Source organism: Neoarius graeffei, chromosome 27 (assembly GCF_027579695.1).
Source record: "Neoarius graeffei isolate fNeoGra1 chromosome 27, fNeoGra1.pri, whole genome shotgun sequence".
In the NCBI taxonomy this organism is placed as follows: domain Eukaryota; kingdom Metazoa; phylum Chordata; class Actinopteri; order Siluriformes; family Ariidae; genus Neoarius; species Neoarius graeffei.
The window spans coordinates 21,210,481-21,229,709 of NC_083595.1; the positions used below are offsets into that span (position 1 = coordinate 21,210,481).

General features: G+C 40.9%; 1 protein-coding gene across 1 annotated transcript in view; it reads left to right on the forward strand.

The window, feature by feature from the left end:
• The window catches only part of ptpn5 (protein tyrosine phosphatase non-receptor type 5), a 418,366-nt gene that overhangs the window by 326,666 nt on the left and 72,471 nt on the right, over positions 1-19,229 (forward strand). The window contains exon 11 of the mRNA XM_060911789.1: positions 4,425-4,538. Coding sequence (XP_060767772.1) covers positions 4,425-4,538 — 114 coding nt within the window. The remainder of the gene's footprint in view (positions 1-4,424; positions 4,539-19,229) is intronic.

A 19,229-nucleotide genomic window follows, 5' to 3' on the forward strand; every position in this document is an offset into this window, starting at 1 on the left:
AGAATGCGCTGTAAAGTTTGGAATGAATCAGGGATTGGAATGTTATCTAAGGTGTGTGTGTGTGTGTGTGTGTGTTTTGGGGGAGGTGACAATCGCCTCGTGGTCCCTCGAGACAAAGGAATTAGCCCTGGTTGTTATTGCTAATTCACTAGCTTATAACATTACTAAATCCACTGAAATCTTGATGAGGTCAAAATATGTGTAATAATGAAATTAAAGGTGTTGGAAAGGATAGAGAAAAGCATGCAACAGCCTATCTTCTTGAACAACTGAGAGAAACGATATAGAACACAAGATCAGTGTGCACAATTAAACAGTTCCTGAGTTTAAATTCACACTACTTCATAAAGCTAATTCCTAAGATTAATCTGCCCAAATGCCAGCCTTACTTCCAGATATCCCGAAGTTTCGGGGGGTTCACAGAGCTCGTGGAGGCTTCTGTAAAAAGCAGATAATTCTTGGTCCGATGCTTCGTCGTTCGTGAGGAAGAGTCTCTGCTCAAACAATGTGCACAGTGATTAAGTCAGAAGGAATCCGGTCGCTTCTAACTTTTAATTAACTGCTTGGGCGGCAGTCATAACGTTACTTATAATACAAATAAAACCGGTTGTAACTCAATATGAGTAAGACAGCGCAACTTAAGTAGTTTACCGTGGCCAGTGGTATACGAAAGTGCGCTGGTTCTTCTTTTCTTGAAAGGCAGACGTCTTGATTTTGGGCGTTCTGATGAACGGAGGGTTATCTCTTTATGTCTGTATGACACGAATGTCCACCGACGAGAGAGACTGAGCTGGAAGTTTCCGGGTCACTTATAGAGTCATGGAGGAAGTGACGTAGGTGATCCCGCCCAGCTGTGACATAGGTCATCGTGGAAGTTAGTTGATGGGATTTGTAGTTCTAGATGGGTGGCTGTGCCTACAAGGGTGTACCCTGGACAAGTTGAACACGGTTCTTCAACAGCATCTTCCCTGCCACAGTCAGACTGATGGCAAAACAAAACTATTGAATAAGTGTAACAATAACCCATTACTATCTCACTTCACTTGTCATATGCAATATGTGATATCTTATTATCTGTGAAATAGGATTATGTGTTATATACCCTCTGATAAATGTGCAATATTCTAACTGTGCAATATCCCCACATAACTCTCATCCCCCTCCCAAAATTTGCAATATTTCCATATAACTTTCCCCTCTTTTCATAATCCAGGAACAGCACTCAGGATTAGCCTTTTATTTTATTACTGTTATTTAACATTTGCCCTCCCCTTTTGTTTAATACTTGTATTTTTTTAATTTTATATATATTACCACCTTTTTGTATAGTGCTTTATATTTTTTATTATAGTGTTCTATTTCCTAACATTGTATTGTATAGTTTTTTTTTTTTTTTAAATAGTGTTTTATTTCCTAAACTGTTGACTCTGAGAGAGCCCTGCACAAAAATTCCAATGTGTCTGAACTGTTGGTTTATGCACAAATGGCAAATAAAAAAAAACCTTGACCTTGACCTTGACCCTGCCTCTCGCCCATAGTCAGCTGGGATGGGCTCCATCTTGCCCGTGATCCTGCACAGGATAAGTGGTAATGGATAATGGATGTATGGGTGGATGGATTTTGTTGTATCATTAACCTTATTCAGTAGTTCAGTTTTCAGTAATTCAGGTCAATAATATTTAAAATAATTTGTGTTTGGATTTAATATTAAAGTAGGTATTTAAGGTAAATAGTAACTCAAGCTCACCAACTACTACTGGGAACTCTACTTCTGGGATCCTGCTCATATACAGTATATGTACACCATCTAGCTTAATATGTGTGTCCATGGAGGTGTTACAACCTTCATGACCCTGACCAGGATTTAATGACAATATTATATTCGCCTCATAGCTGTTTTACTAATCCAAGGGATTTTTTAAAACCTGAAACCTTTCTACAATTAAGGGTGGCAGCCACCCATTTGACCATGCTTCTGATCAAGACCTATGTACAGTACTTTTGATGAAAATAGAAAGATGTTTTCAGAATCTCTTGCGAAATATTAAAAATGCAATTAATTTTGTTGGGAATAAGTACATCTCACAGCTGCTGTGTTTGTTTGCATAATAGGCCAGGACTATTTATTTAAAAGTTTTGATGAGTAAGCATGTATACTAAAGCAATCAATCCTTTGTAGGATTTTCCTTGTTGAAATTGAAAATAATTATTTTCAACAAAAACACGTGCCATTTTTCTTAGCATCCCTACATTTAATACATTGTACAGTACAACTTCCATTTGCCAATAAAACTGCACTGAGTCATCTCTTATAAAATTTTATAAGATTGGAGAATACAAAGCCGGGCATCTGAGATCATTCCTCTTTACAGAATCTCTCCAGATTATGCAGGGTCCTCAGCTCTCCCTTGTGCACCCTTCTCTTCTGTCATATCATTTCAGAGGTGGACAGTAAAGAAGTACATTTACTTGAGTACTGTACTTAAGTACACTTTTTGAGTATCTGTACTTTACTTGAGTATTTTTTTTTGGCAATTTATGACTTTAACTTCACTACATTTGAAAGACAAATATCATACTTTTTACTCCACTATATTTCTATCAAGGTCCTTGTTACTTGTTACTATGAAGCAGCTTTGAAAATAGATGTTTTTTTTTTCTTTTCTAAAACATGATTTTTTTTCGCAGGTGACACTGAGACAGCCTATCAGTAATCATTAGGGTCAGGTCACATCCACAGACTGGATAAAATCAACATCAGTGATTTCTCTGCAGCATTACTTGAACACAATCAGTTGATGGCAGAATGGAAGGAGGCAATTCTTCTGGGGAATGCATGCACTCATGGTTGTAGCTAGAACCCATGTTTCAGTTTTCTGAAAGGGTTAAAGATTCATTTTGTTTTAAATGTTTGCTTTGTTTGCTTAAAACAGAGCACATCATAGCCTACAAAAACTTGCCGTCTGACCTGCAGAAGCATATTGAGGTATGAAAATGTTTTATTCCAAGAGAAAGCTTGCAATTAAGTTTTATGTGCTTTTAGAGCCAGCGACATTGCAATAGCTATGCAGTCTGGTTAGTCAAATGGCTTTCTATGGATTTGCCCACCAAGTTGCCATAGCCTTATCCACGGCTAACATTAACACATAGCTAGTTAACTTGGACACTGTTAGTTAGCATGTAAAAATGGAGTTATGCCAACATGAATAATGTTAACTTATCTGAAGTGCTTTCAGAAATGTTTTAGCATAATCTTGCCAAATAAACAAAATGTAGAAATCATTTTTTCCCCTAGTAATGTTAGCTACCCAATATGATTTCTAGTTTGAAAAGATTTTGCTAGCATGTCAGGTGGAGCTTCACTGACCAGCTAGCTTAACATTTAAACCACCATGATTCCACAGACAGATTCATATGTGCATGAATACATGCATGCACATGAGACCTGTGAGATGAACAATATTGTACTAGTCAGTCACAAAAAATTGCTGGAATTTTTTGTTTTGATGTCAGATGATGGTTTGGCACTTTATTGGTCTTGCTTAAAGCAGTGTTGCTGCTGGGTAGTTATTAAGCTCGAGGTGTGGATCTGGGTTTTAAGCAGGTTGGATTTTCATTTTTATTTTCTGAGCAAGCTGCATTTACAGCTATTCCACTGTCTTCCTGATTAACGTACACATGTGTACATACTGCCAGAGCTGGGTCAGAACACTACCATGCTGCTTTGTGGGGGTGGGGAGGAGTGTTACCATTTTTTTTAAAATGAAAATGACAATGGCTCTTTTTCAGTTCAATTATGTTTCATTTTGTGACATTCTACCAGGCGTTTATTCGACAGGTTCTACAAACTAGTCAGTAAATCCAGTCAGTTGCTTCAGAGGCATAGGTTTTGTAAGTGCTGTGGCAATAATACAACAATGCATTGACAGAAAATGTACTTTTAGTACTTAAGTATTTTGAAAAGCAAGTACTTAAGTAAAAATTTGACTGTACAATTTTCACTTGTACCATATTGGAGTAACATTTGGCCAGTGGGATCTGTACTCGTACTTTGACTTAAGTAATAAAGTTGTGTACTTTGTCCACCTCTGTATAATTCCTGAAATTGGTATAACAGGATATTTTCCACGATACAAATTTCAGAAATTATATGGCAGAATGCACAGAATATATTAAGCTATTCTAAAGAAAGAATGGACCAGATCATTTGTCGGGAATTGATATAAACTGACTGAAGTAATTTATTGATTTCTGTAACTTTTGTCCACTTCATGTATTATTGTTCTTGTCAGTATTCTCTGAGATTTATTAAGATGAGTTTGTTTTTTATTAATCACTGTTCTGGCATACACTATTATTATTTATTATTATTATTATTATTATTTACAACAACTTATTTAAGGTTACTGCACAATTCCTCTCAGTGCAGGAATTGGCCGCACTGGCTGCTTCATTGCCACTGCTATCCTGTGTGAGCAGCTTAGACATGAAGGAGTGGTGGACATCTTGAGAACCACCAGCCAACTACGTTTGGACAGGTACATTTGGATTTTATTAACATTCATGACACACAATGATCAAAAAAGATTCAAAACAATTAGAGAAACTACTTATCTTTAAATAATGAAAATATTTATATTTTAAAAATTAATATTAAAATTAGGGGGCGGCACGGTGGTGCGGTGGTTAGCGCTGTCGCCTCACAGCAAGAAGGTCCTGGGTTCGAGCCACGGGGCCGGCGAGGGCCTTTCTGTGTGGAGTTTGCATGTTCTCCCCGTGTCCGCGTGGGTTTCCTCCGGGTGCTCCGGTTTCCCCCACAGTCCAAAGACATGCAGGTTAGGTTAACTGGTGACTCTAAATTGACCGTAGGTGTGAATGTGAGTGTGAATGGTTGTCTGTGTCTATGTGTCAGCCCTGTGATGACCTGGCGACTTGTCCAGGGTGTACCCCGCCTTTTGCCCATAGTCAGCTGGGATAGGCTCCAGCTTGCCTGCAACCCTGTAGAAGGATAAAGCGGCTAGAGATAATGAGATGAGATGAGATGAGATATTAAAATTATATATTTGGAATTGAAAAAAAAAACAACAACATGGAACATTTTTGACATCCTGAAATAATAGTGCTCTCTACAATTATTGGTTCCACTTGTAAAGATTAGTAAAAATGGTAGAAAAAATCCACCTTTTGGTGGAGTAGCTTCATTGCAAACTGAAAAAAATGAGAAAAAGCCAATCTTTAATTGAAATAAATTTATTCAGAGAAAAGCAAATCCTTCATTAAAAAAAACACATACCACTGTTATCTGCACCCCTGCATTTAATACATTTGTACAACCTCCCTTTGCCAGTAAAACAGCACCGAGTCTTGTCTTATAACATTTTATAAGGTTGGAGAATACAGAGCAGGGCATCTGAGATCATTCCTCTTTACAGAATCTCTCCAGATCATCTAGGGTCCTAGGTCCTCTCTTGAGCACTCTCCTCTTCAGCTCAACCCACAGGTGTTCAATGGGGTTCAGGTCATGGGACTAAGATGGCCATGGCAGAAGCTTGATTTTGTGGTCAGCTAACCATTTTTGTGTTGATTTGGACATATGCTTTGGATCATTGTCCTGCTGGAAGAGCCGATGATAACCCAGTTTTAGTATCTTGGCAGTAGCAGCCAGATTGATTTTAAATGTCCTGGTATTTCATGGAGTCCATGATGCCATGTACCCTAACAAGGTTTCCAGGGCCTTTGGAGGAAAAACAGCCCCAAAACATCACAGAACCTCCACCATATTTTACAGTATTTTATTATTTTCATTATAGTCATCCTTCTTTTTACACCAAAACCACCTTGAGTACTTACAATATTGTCAAAAAGCTTCATTTTTAAAAATTAGAACATAGAACATGGTTCCAGTCGAAGTTCTAGTAGCGTTTTGCAAACTCCTGGCACTTATGTTTGTGGTTAACTGACAGAAAAGGCTTTTTTTTCTGGCATACCTTCCAAGTAATTGATTGGCATGAAAGTGGCATCTCATGGTGGCATTGGAAACTTGGTAACCCCAAGATTTTTTTGTGAGTCAAGATTTTTGTGTGAACAGATTCAGCAGCTCGGGGCTCTTAGTTATACAGCATATTTTCTTTTTTTCTTTTTTTTATGTGTGTTATGTTTACTTGTTCAGTATGCTCAAGCACTCAGCAGATCTCTGTATTATGGATGAGCCAAAATGCTTAAAATCAGAGACTTATGTCAGGATTACACCTCCAAAATCCTGTACTCTATCCCACCTGAGATCCTGTGTACTGAAAAGCCCAGTGGAATAAGCATCATTCCACCCATGAGGCATTGGAGGTGGCATAAGGAAAGGAAGCAAAAGCAAGCCAAAAGAGCTGGTGTACAAGCTAGGCTATGGGCTAACCCACACAGACCATCCCTGCTGAGTCTCTTCCTCACCAACTCCCAGTCACTGGTCAGCAAGATGGACAAAATATGACTGAGGATTACCGCTCACTGCATGGATAGCTGTGTAATGGTCATCACAGAGTCTTGGCTGGATTGCGGCATCCCTGATGCAGCTATTTAGCTAGCAGGCTGCTCTGTTTACTGAGCAGACAAAACTAACGACTCCAGTAAGAGCAAAGGTGGAGGGGTGTGCATATACATTAATAATGACTGGTGCACATCTATGGACATTATTAGGTCACATTGGTCCCATGATATTGAATATCTGGCTTTCAAATGCAGACCTTTCTACATGCCAAGAGAGCTTACTGCCGTCTTTATCATGGCTGTTTACATTCCACCACAGGCTAATGCTACGTAAGTTAGCTCTGGAGGAGCTGCATGATGCCAATTGAATGCATATCCAGAGGGAGCTGTGATTGTAGCAGGAGACTTTAATTACACAAATTTAAAGACTGTAATGCCCAAACTGCACAATAATGTACATTTCCCAAACAGAGACAAGAATATTCTGGATCAGGTTTACACCAATATTCCAGGAGCTTATGAAGCTGCCCCATCCCCACACCTTGGCCTATCCAACCACATTGCACTGGGAATGATTCCATCTTACAGACTAGAGGTCTGCGCAGGTCGGATTTTTCAGTCCCGCTCCCACCCCCGTCCGCACCCGCATTGTGCAGTCCCACTCCCGCCCGCAAAGAATTATGATTTTCAGTCCCGCTCCCACCCGCGCCCACAAAAACATTATGATTTTCAGTCCCGCTCCCGCCCCCACCCGCGCCTGCAAAAACATTATGATTTTCAGTCCCGCTCCCGCCCCCACCCGCGCCTGCCATATTTTGTCCCGCTCCCGCCCCCGCCCGCAAATCCCGCATGATGCAGACGTTCGCGTTATTTCTCAGGAAAGTTCTTGTCTTGACACAGCGTGATGGTGCCCCGCCCCCTACTTTGAGTGGATTTGAGCATAAATATCTACAGCTCACGTTCATTATTATTTACCTTGTTTCTGAATTCAGCATGTAGTGTCTCTAATAATAATAATTAGTGTTGTCAAGCAATTAAAATATTTAATCGTGAATCACATATTTTTATCACATGAGAAACCATTGTAATTCTCTGATCAGCATAAAAAAGTGAATGGGCTTGCTTTGTACCAATGGTGTTTTTTTTTTTTTTTATTGCAAAGCAGAGCTAGTAAGAGAAGTTAATTGATTTACTGCTTGAGTTAGTCTACAACTTTAATCAGAGAGACAGGTTACACAGTGACGGTAGGCTTGACTCAATGCTATCCCAGAAATCCTTCCTGTAATATGCAAATTTGGCCGCCTCTGATTGGACAGCCAAATTTGCATATTACAGGAAGGATTTCTGGGATAGCATTGAGTCAAGCCTACCGTCACTGTGTAACCTGTCTCTCTGATTAAAGTTGTAGACTAACGCAAGCAGTAAACCACTTCACTCATGGTTCTCTTGCTAGCTGGGTGTGAACTGTGAGTCATTAGAGTGATCAAATACAGTAACACAGATCTCTAATCTGCAGAATATGACCAGCTATTAAAACTGTCCAAGTCTGGAGTGAAGAATCCACTTCCTTACTGCAGGACTGTTTTGAAAATACAGAGCAGGAGTTGTTTGCACAGAGTACAGACTTGAAGGAATATAGCTCATCTATTTTAGCTTACATAGTCTTCTGCACTGCTACTATGTTAACCACCAAGACCATCAAGGTGTTCCCAAACCAAAAACCCTGGTTTGACAAGAATGTATGGTCTCTGCTCAGGGCACAGGATGCTGCCTCCAGGTCAGGGGACAAGCTAGCTTACGGTAATGCCTGGAGAGAACTGAAGAAGGGCATTAAAGAAGCCAAGCAAAGATACCAGCAATGCATTGAGGGCCACTTTGTTAACAACCAGAGGTGGAAAAACCCAGGTGCAGAAAGTAAAAACCCTGCCACATTTTTGCTCCAGCCAATTCAATGAACCAGCTGATCCCAATTACCACATCCCCTAAGCCAGGTTGATGAGCTAATTGGTGAAATCACCTGTGTTGAGAGCACAGGCAGAAGGAAAACCTAAGCAGGACTTTTACTTTGTCAATCCAGTTTTTCCACCTCTGTTAACAACAAACACCACAGCACGAGGAGAGGTATTAAAGCCATAACAGACTACAATAGTAGCACCTCAATGACCAGCCATAATGCAATGCTTTCTGACACACTGAACCAGTTCTTTGGGTGCTTTGATAACTATGCCAGCAGAACAAAAGCTGAAATAACAATATCATCCAGGAAAGAGCCTGTACTTGTCTTGCAGTGCCATCAGGTGAGATCCACTCTGAGGAAGATTGACATCACCAAAGCAGCAGGACCAGACAGGGTGCCAGGACGCACACTGAAGTCATGTGCTGACCAACTAGCAGGGGTGTTCACAAACATCTTTAACTTGTCCCTGTAACAGGCTGTTATCCCCACATGCTTTAAATCCACCACTATTTTCTCCATGCCCAAAAAGCAATCAGTCAGGCATCTCAATGACTATCGCCCATTTGCTCTGACACCAATTATTGTGAAGTGCTTTGACTGGCTTGTACTAGCTTACATCAAGGCCAACATCCCCATATTGATATGGATAACCACCAGTTTGCCTACCATGGAAACAGATCAACAGAGGATGCAATCTCAGTTGCACTTCATATACAGTAAATAAATACGTTTGTGGGTAAATTACATGGATCTGGAATGCCTCCATGATGCCTGCTGGAAGAGAAGAGCAGGGAGGATTGAGAACCGAGCGGATGTGGTTTGTTTACACCTGATGCTAAAACCTGCAGCATCTTAGCAACCATCGCAAAGATGCATGCAAAGCCCAAAAATGCCTACTTACCCAGGCAAAAATGATCGACCAGACTCCACTTTTGGATCATTAATCCCTTTTGACTGAGAATGCCCTGTGTGCATGGTTTTAAGTTGGCTTCTGGCACATACATACCATTTCAAATATAATACCTACAATTAAAAATAGTTTTTCATTGCATTTATTTAATTCCTGGGCTCTCATCCATCTCAGGAAGTGATGTTGTATTCTATTAATACACTTTCAAATAGATTATGAGATTCTAATGGAACAGATGAGCCAAAATAATTGGTGATCTTTTTTAATGGGCCTCGACTTGTTACAAATATGAATAGGTGGTCCTTAAAGTAGAAAAGTTTGAGAACCCCAGATGTTACTGGGTAACTTAGGTGACAGGTAAAATAGTTGACAATTTCCTTATTTTGACACACAAAAAAATGGGAGGCCTTGCCTGGTTAACCACATGTCATTTGCTCGAACAGGTTAACATCAAAGTTGAACATATAATTGAATTAAAATTATTCAAAAATTGCAAACCATAGCAATGTACATAACAGAGTTGATGTTGAATTAATATACTTATTGTGGAATATAATCGCAAATCCGAAAAAAGTTGGGACAGTATGTTGAAATTGAAATTCAAACTGAAAATATCCATCCATTCATCCATCCATTATCTGTAGCCGCTTATCCTGTACAGGATCACAGGAAAGCTGGAGCCTATCCCAGCTCAGGGTTCTCCACGGATTGAAAATATAGGGGGGTGGGGGTCAATCGGATGACCTTGAAACAAATTTGCATAAATTTACATATATCATTTGCATAAAATTTGCATAAAATACTCTCAATAGTAATCATTTAGAATAGAGGAATCAATTGGACTGGTACAAAACACATCATACATCAAACATTACACACACATCATATTCAGACACATTGTTTGAAATGGAACTGGAAAAATATTTTTTTATTTAGTAAACTACAAAAAAAGAACAGAAAAGTACAGAAAAGTGTTTGTATTAACTATATTCACACTGCTCCACAAAAGCTGACACTGTTTGAAATGGAAATGTAATTGCAGGCACCACTGGAAAAAATAAACTTTTTTTTTAGAGAGTAAAGTACATTGAAAAGATGTTGTTTTAACTACACTGAACAAAAATATAAACGCAGCACCTAAAGATTTTATTTATTTTGTACATCCGATACTGATTTTTTTTCTGCCCACATCAAATGATAGTATAGCATACCAGTAAACATTTTTTGGAAAAAAAAAAGTCCCTCTACTCAAGTTCTGAGCAGTGCCCAGACTTGAGATAATCCATGATCCAGTCGGGTGTGACCATTGCAGACAAAAATTTCACTGAGTAATGCATGTCATGACCATCCTTTATGTGGGGCCAATAAAAGGCCACCCTAAAATGACAAAAATGTTCAAATGTCAAGATGCCACAGATGACTAGAATCAACCGGGAACGAGCCATTGGCATGCTGCAGGCTGGAATGTCCATCAGAGCTGTAGGGCGTCAATTGGGGGTGCATAATTCCATGATAGTCCGCCTCCGATGATGATTTCAGCAGCATGGCACCACAGACAACATGCCACATGCACGCAGGCCACGTGTCACCACTCCAGCACAAGACCGGCATATCCGTCTGACCCACCTGCGTGATCGGTGCCGGACTGCAACACGGACCGCAGATGAGACCATGGGGAGACACAATCGCAGGGTCAGCAGTCAAACTGTGAGAAACCGACTCAGAGAAGCTGGCCTCCATGCACGTAGACCTCATCGAGGATTGGACCTGACTGCTGGGCGACGACGTTCTCGTCTGGACTGGGCTCGGGCACATGGAAAATAAAAATGAAAATGAATTTCTATCTGAACATTTGTATTTCATAAAATATGGACCGCTGCGTTTATATTTTTGTTCAGTGTATATTTACATTGCCCTATGGCTATATTTACACTGCTCCATCCATGTTCACCAGTTAACAGTCTAAGAAGATAAAAAAGAAAAATGACATTGTAATTTAAACTCATTCATACAGACTCAAGCAAAATGCATTGTAATAGTTACACAGCCTAACATGATCTCTAAAATATGGTTGCACAAAATGCTTTTATATTTGAAAGAAACTAACTCAAAATTACCTGCTTTCCTCTTTTCTACAGTAGCACTCCCTCTTCTACAGTAACACTGACAGCCAGGTTATATCCTCACGGTTTTATAGGCAATATCATGCTTGCCGCACCAACTTTGAACTTTTTGTTTTTATCCTTTATTTCTCTGCTGACAATAACAATCAGTTATCTCGAACTTGGTGTCGATTCACACGTTATTATAAAGGCGTGTTATCTCCCGGCGCAAGAACAATGTGTCAAAAACGCCGAAGTGTGAAACGCTTTTCTTAGACTATAATTGTCAGACTGACTAAACTAATTGCTGATAAATGAGTTTCACACTCAGGTGTTGTCGCGTTGTCGGTACTCCAACAGAGAAAGGCTATCTGTCACAAAGAAAACAAAGGGACGTCTCTTCCTTTTGTAAAGGGGCGGCAGAAATTAAACGGGGGTGGGAATCACAGAAAGGGGGGCAGCCCGCACCTCTAAAACCCCTCGTGGAGAACCCTGCCAGCTGACTATGGGCGAGAGGTGGGGTACACCCTGGACAAGTCGCTAGATTATCACAGGGCTGACACAGAGACAAACAACCATTCACACTCACGGTCAATTTAGAGACACCAATTAACCTAACCTGCATGTCTTTGGACTGTGGGGGAAACCGGAGCACCCAGAGAAAACCCACACAGACACGGAGAGAACATGCAAACTCCAGACAGAAAGGCCCTTGCCTTTCGCTGGGCTCGAACCCAGGACCTTCTTGCTGTGAGGCGACAGTGCTAATCACTACACCACCATGCCGCCTCAAACTGAAAATAATTATTTTTAAATAATATTTGACCTGTATTGAACTCAAAACAATATAGCAGCACATTATTAAGTGTTTTACTACATTAAATTTATTTATTTAATTTATTTAAATAAACACATTTCAAATAAAATTCTTCTAACACATTTCAAAAAAAGTTGGGACATTAAGGCATTTACCACTTTGGTAATGTTGACATTCCTTCTCACAACACTTAAAAGATGTTGAAGGACTGAAGACACCAAGTGTTAAAGTGTTCCAGGTGTTATTTTTTCCCACTCTTCCTGCAAACATGTCTTAGGTGTGCAGCAGTACGGGGTCATCATTGTCACATTTTCATATTAGGCTTGTGCCCTTGCCCTTTATGCACCAAAATTCCTCCAGCTTCTTTGAATTATATAATGATCTTATGCAATGTAGTGGGTGATATTGCCAAATCCCTCTGATCTTTCATTGAGCAACATTATTTTAAAAAATTTCAATAATTTTCTCACACATTGTTTTTTGACAAACTGGAGATCCTCAGCCTATTTTTACTCCTCAAAGACTAGGCCATTCCTGGATATAATTATTTTTTTTAAATATTTTTTATTAGGCCATTCCTGGATATAATGATATGATTGTACCAAATCATGATTATCATCATGATCATTGTTTTACCTCATGAGTAGCCCTAAATTGCCCTGTCCAAACTTTTTTTGGAATGTGTTTCAGGCCTGAAACGCAGGAATGGATGTATTAACAAATGAAATGAAATTGAAACAAAAAATTAAATATCTTGGGTTCATACTGTCTGCAATGAAATACACATCAAAGTAAATTTATAAATCACTGTTGTCTCTTTTTATTTGCATTTTCCATACCATCCCAACTTTTTCTGATTTGGGGTTGTAGATAAAATATTGAAAAACAAACCACAAAAATAAAAATTAGAGCACACAGTGTGTTCAACATGTTCAATATGGTGCCAGTGAGTAGTCTGCTGTGCTAACTGCTCCAACCACACTTACTTTCTTGCTTGCTTTATTTAGTTATTCAGCTGGTTGTTTTTAGATATTTTAAAAAACTTTTTTCAGTATGACAAAAATGATTAGATATGATAGAAATACCCTTATTTAATACCCTTATTCATCAAAAATCTACTCACATACCGATGTTTTTAACTCCGGACCCAGCCTGGCCAAGGGAGTTCTTGAGGGAGAACAAAGGTCGCAACCCTAAGCGAGGACCTCGGGGAAAACGAGCTGGCATCAGAAACAGGCTCATGCACATTGTGTACCTATGCCCAGTATCCTGAGAGCCAATGTACAATTGCTCGAGAACAAGCTTGATGACCTCAGGGACAAAGTCAATTTCCAGAGGGACATTTGGGACTGCAACCTTCTCTGCTTCACTGAGACATGGCTGAACCCAGTGGTATTGGACCACCCAATACAGCTGGCAGGGTTCTCGGTTTACCATCTGGCTAGAACAATGGAGTAAGGGAAGTCAAGAGGAGGTAGTGTGTGTCTGATGGTGAATAATAAATGATGTGCTAGTGTGAGCATTTCTCCTCTCACACACTCATGTTCACCCAACCTGGAACTTCTGACCATCAAATGTCACCCTTTCTATCTTCCATGATAAGTCACCTCAGTCATAGTCAGCATTGTTTATATTCCATCTCAGGTGGACACGGACACTGCCTTGTGTGAGCTACATGAGGCCCTCATTCAACACATGATAAATGACTGGGATGCTGTGCTTATTGTGGCAGAGGACTTGATCATGTCGCCATCTTTCTCATTCCTGTTTACAAACTGGAACAGGAAGACCTGGTTGTGAGGGTGGTCATTCACTGAACAGCCCTATCAGAAGCCATCCGTCAGGATGCCTTGGATGATGCAGACTGGGACATGTTCTGGTGCAGCTCTGATGACATTATCATGTTTATGGAAGTGATTGTGGGATTTATTGGGAAACTAGTGAACAATACAGTTTGCAAAACTACCATCAAGATGTTTCCCAATCAGAAGCTGTGGGTGAATAAAACCAGCCATGACAATCTGAGATCATGCACCACCACCTATAAGGCAGGGCTTGCTACCAGAAACATGGACAAATATAAAGCTGCATCTTGCAACATGTGCAGAACAGTGAAGGAGGCAAAGCAGAATTATGGGCGCAAACTAGAGTTACAACTACAGCAAAGACACGAGAAGCCTCTGGAAGGGACTCAGGACAATAATGGACTACAAAAAAAAAAACACCCTCCACAATGACAAATGTGGACACATCACTGGCAGATGAGCTGAACATTTTTATGCTTGCTTCGCAACTGCAGCTAAAGTAAATAGCAACTTGAATAGCAACATGGAGAGTGCTGATGAGGGAGTTGCTTTCATCATCACAGAACATGCCAAGAGAAATGCCTTCAGAAGAGTGAACATGAGGAAGGCATCAGGACCTGAGGGCGTCTCAGGTAGGGTCCAGAGAGCCTGTGCACCATCACATATCTTCTGCACACAACTCTCAGCCACCTTGACTACAGGAAGGGGAATTATGTTAAGATGTATTTTGTGGACAACAGTTCTGCATTCAGTACAGTAATCCCTTTCAAAGCTCTTCATGAAGTTGAAGGATCTGGGACTCAGCCCATTACTGTGTCAGTGGATCCTCAATTTTCTTTCAGATAGGCAGTAAGGGTGGGGACACACAACTCCTCCATCACCCTCAGCACTGGAGCCCCCCAGGGCTGTATTCTGAGCCCCCTGCAGTACTCTCTATACACATATGACTGCATAGCCTCATCAGACTCCACCACCATTGTCGTGTTTGCTGATGACACTGTTGTGGTAGGCCTGATCTCAGATAACAGTGAGGAGGCCTACCTGGAGGTGGTCAGAAACTTGGGAAGAAGCTCCTGGTGCCAGGACAACAACCTCCTCCTAAATGTCAGCAAGACAAAGGAGCTGATCATGGACTTCTGCACAAAGCATGAGAGGAACTACAAGCCCCTCAACATCAACAGGACAGAGTGGAGAGAGTGGACAGCCTTTGGTACCTGGGTGCTCACATCATGCAAGACCTGTCATGGTCCTGCCACATCAACATCCTGGTTAGGAAGGCCCACCAGCATCTGTTCCATCGAAGACTTCTTGGATACTTTCATCTTCCACCAAGGGTGCTGAAGAACTTTTACTCTTGCACCATTGAGAACATGTTGATGGGAAATACAACCCCGATTCCAAAAAAGTTGGGACAAAGTACAAATTGTAAATAAAAACGGAATGCAATGATGTGGAAGTTTCAAAATTCCATATTTTATTCAGAATAGAACATAGATGACATATCAAATGTTTAAACTGAGAAAATTTATCATTTAAAGAGAAAAATTAGGCGATTTTAAATTTCATGACAGCAACACATCTCAAAAAAGTTGGGACAAGGCCATGTTTACCACTGTGAGACATCCCCTTTTCTCTTTACAACAGTCTGTAAACGTCTGGGGACTGAGGAGACAAGTTGCTCCAGTTTAGGGATAGGAATGTTAACCCATTTTTGTCTAATGTAGGATTCTAGTTGCTCAACTGTCTTAGGTCTTTTTTGTCGTATCTTCTGTTTTATGATGCGCCAAATGTTTTCTGTGGGTGAAAGATCTGGACTGCAGGCTGGCCAGTTCAGTACCCGGACCCTTCTTCTACGCAGCCATGATGCTGTAATTGATGCAGTATGTGGTTTGTCATTGTCATGTTGGAAAATGCAAGGTCTTCCCTGAAAGAAATGTCGTCTGGATGGGAGTATATGTTGCTCTAGAACCTGGATATACCTTTCAGCATTAATGGTGTCTTTCCAGATGTGTAAGCTGCCCATGCCACACGCACTAATACAACCCCATACCATCAGAGATGCAGGCTTCTGAACTGAGCGCTGATAACAACTCGGGTCGTCCTTCTCCTCTTTAGTCCGAATGACACGGCGTCCCTGATTTCCATAAAGAACTTGAAATTTTGATTCGTCTGACCACAGAACAGTTTTCCACTTTGCCACAGTCCATTTTAAATGAGCCTTGGCCCAGAGATGTCTGCGCTTCTGGATCACGTTTAGATATGGCTTCTTCTTTGAACTATAGAGTTTTAGCTGGCAATGGCGGATGGCACGGTGAATTGTGCTCACAGATAATGTTCTCTGGAAATATTCCTGAGCCCATTTTGTGATTTCCAATACAGAAACATGCCTGTATGTGATGCAGTGCCGTCTACGGGCCCGAAGATCACAGGCACCCAGTATGGTTTTCCGGCCTTGGCCCTTATGCACAGAGATTCTTCCAGATTCTCTGACTCTTTTGCTGATATTATGCACTGTAGATGATGATATGTTCAAACTCTTTGCAATTTTACACTGTCAAACTCCTTTCTGATATTGCTCCACTATTTGTCGGCGCAGAATTAGGGGGATTGGTGATCCTCTTCCCATCTTTACTTCTGAGAGCCACTGCCACTCCAAGATGCTCTTTTTATACCCAGTCATGTTAATGACCTATTGCCAATTGACCTAATGAGTTGCAATTTGGTCCTCCAGCTGTTCCTTTTTTGTACCTTTAACTTTTCCAGCCTCTTATTGCCCCTGTCCCAACTTTTTTGAGATGTGTTGCTGTCATGAAATTTCAAATGAGCCAATAGTTGGCATGAAATTTCAAAATGTCTCACTTTCGACATTTGATATGTTGTCTGTGTTCTATTGTGAATACAATATCAGTTTTTGAGATTTGTAAATTATTGGATTCCATTTTTATTTATAATTTGTACTTTGTCCCAACTTTTTTGGAATCGGGGTTGTATCTCCACTTGGTTTGGGAACAGCAAAAAGCAGGACAAACAGGCTCTCCAGAGAGTAGTGTGATCAGCTGAGTGCATCATCCAGACTGAACCCCCTGACCTGCAATCTATCTCCACCAAGTGGTGCCAGGCCAAAACCAGAAAGATAATAAAGGACCACAGCCATGCTAATAATGGACCCTTCTCTCTGTTGGGGTCATGAAACCACTTTCGCTCCCTTAAGGCCAAAATAGAGAGAATGAGGAGGAGCTTCTTCCCTCAGGCCATTCTGACTCTTAGGACAATAATGGACAAAAACGGACAACAACTAGGTTTCATCACCACTTCACCCTCATTCCCCTCATCTCTTACACCTCTTAATGCAATTTTCTCTACCCAAAGTACAATATGTACAGTACATTTCTATTGCAATTGTAATTCTTCATGCAACTTCACTTCATTACAGTGCAATATATTGATGATGAAATCATCATTTGGGGCCATCTCCCTGATGTACTCATGGACCTTTGTTGTTTCAAGTTATTTAAGTCAAGTCAAGTTTATTTTTACAGTAAAAAATTTTTACAGTGCTTTTAACAGTTTATGCCAGTATTATGCCAGCAGGGTTTCTGATGACTGGCAGGGCATAGGTGTTCATGGCCTGGACCTTGTTCTTCTCATTTAGATGACTTCTCAGAACTTGCCTTACCCTCCATAGGTGGATAGCAGCAGCTGTTGCTGCTTTCCTAGCAGCCTCTTCATGGTTGTCATTTGCCTGAGGATTCCAAGGTACTTGTAGCTGTCTTCCATTTCTCCTATTATGCCATCTGGTAGCACTACCCCCTCAGTTCTGACTGCTTTCTCTCCCCTTCTTACCATCTGGGCACACTTATCTAGTCTGAATGACATTCTGATATTGTTGCTGTTATCCTGGTGGTGTGGATCACAGAGTTGATATCTTGCTCAGACCTGGCATACAGCTTGAATAGAATAGAATGCCTTTATTGTCACTATACACATATACAGTGTATAGTGGTCATCCTTGTAGAGGAGGTGGCTGATGGTTGCTCCATTTTGCAGTCTATATCCATAGCTGCTCTTGGTGATGATCTGGCTGAGGGGGTTTAGTCCTATGCAGAACAGCAGCAGGGACAGGGCATCTCCTTGGTATAATCTGTACTTGATTAGGACCTGTGTTATTGGCTTGAAGTTGGCCTCTCGGGTTGTTTTCCGCAGCCTCATTGAATTCTTGATGAAGTTTCTGAGAGTCCAGTTGATGTTGTACAGTTTCATGCATTCCAGGATCCATGTGTGGGGCATCGAGTCATCGGCTTTCTTGTAGTCAATTCAGGTGGTGCACATATTGGTTTGTCTGGCTCTGCAGTCTTAAGCTACTGCACTGTCTACCAGTAGCTGATGTTTTGCTCCTCTGGTGTTCCTTTCTGGACCTCGCTCATGTATTGAGTCATGTACCTACTCATTTTATCCGCCATGATGCCTGACAGGAGCTTCCATGTTGTGCAGAGGCAGGTTATGGGGCGGTAGTTGGATGGGACTGCTCCCTTCTGTGGATCCTTCAGGATCAGGACCTTCAGTCAGCCATTCACATCCACAAGCAGCTGGCTCATCTGTATTGTCAAGCACTCATGTAGTGAGGTTAGCTTCTTTAGCCAGTAGGCACGAACCATATCCAGGCCTGGTGCTGTCCAGTTTTCATTTTTGAATCTCTTACTTGGATGTCTGCCATAGTGTCACATATATACGAGTATATATACAGCTGTGGAAAAAAATTAAGAGACCACTTTTAATGATGGTTTCTTAAATTTTTTTCCATCGTTCAAGTTCAGGTCAAGTTTTATTGGTCACATATAATTACAAGTAATTATACAGTATATATATACACACACACACACACACACACACACACACACACACACACACACACACACACACATATTAACAAGTGGAAGCATGGCAGAGATGTGATGTTTGTGCGGTTACGAGTCCTTGAAGTCCAAAGTGCAGTAGTGCATAGTAGTGTACCTTGTTATCATTGTGAACAGTTCAACAGTCTAATGGCCTGAGGGAAGAAGCTCCTCCTCATTCTCTCAGTGTTGGCCTTAAGCTGTCAGTAGCATCTCCCTGAAGGCAGCAGGGAGAACAGTCTATTATTTGGCTGGCTGGGGTCGCTGGC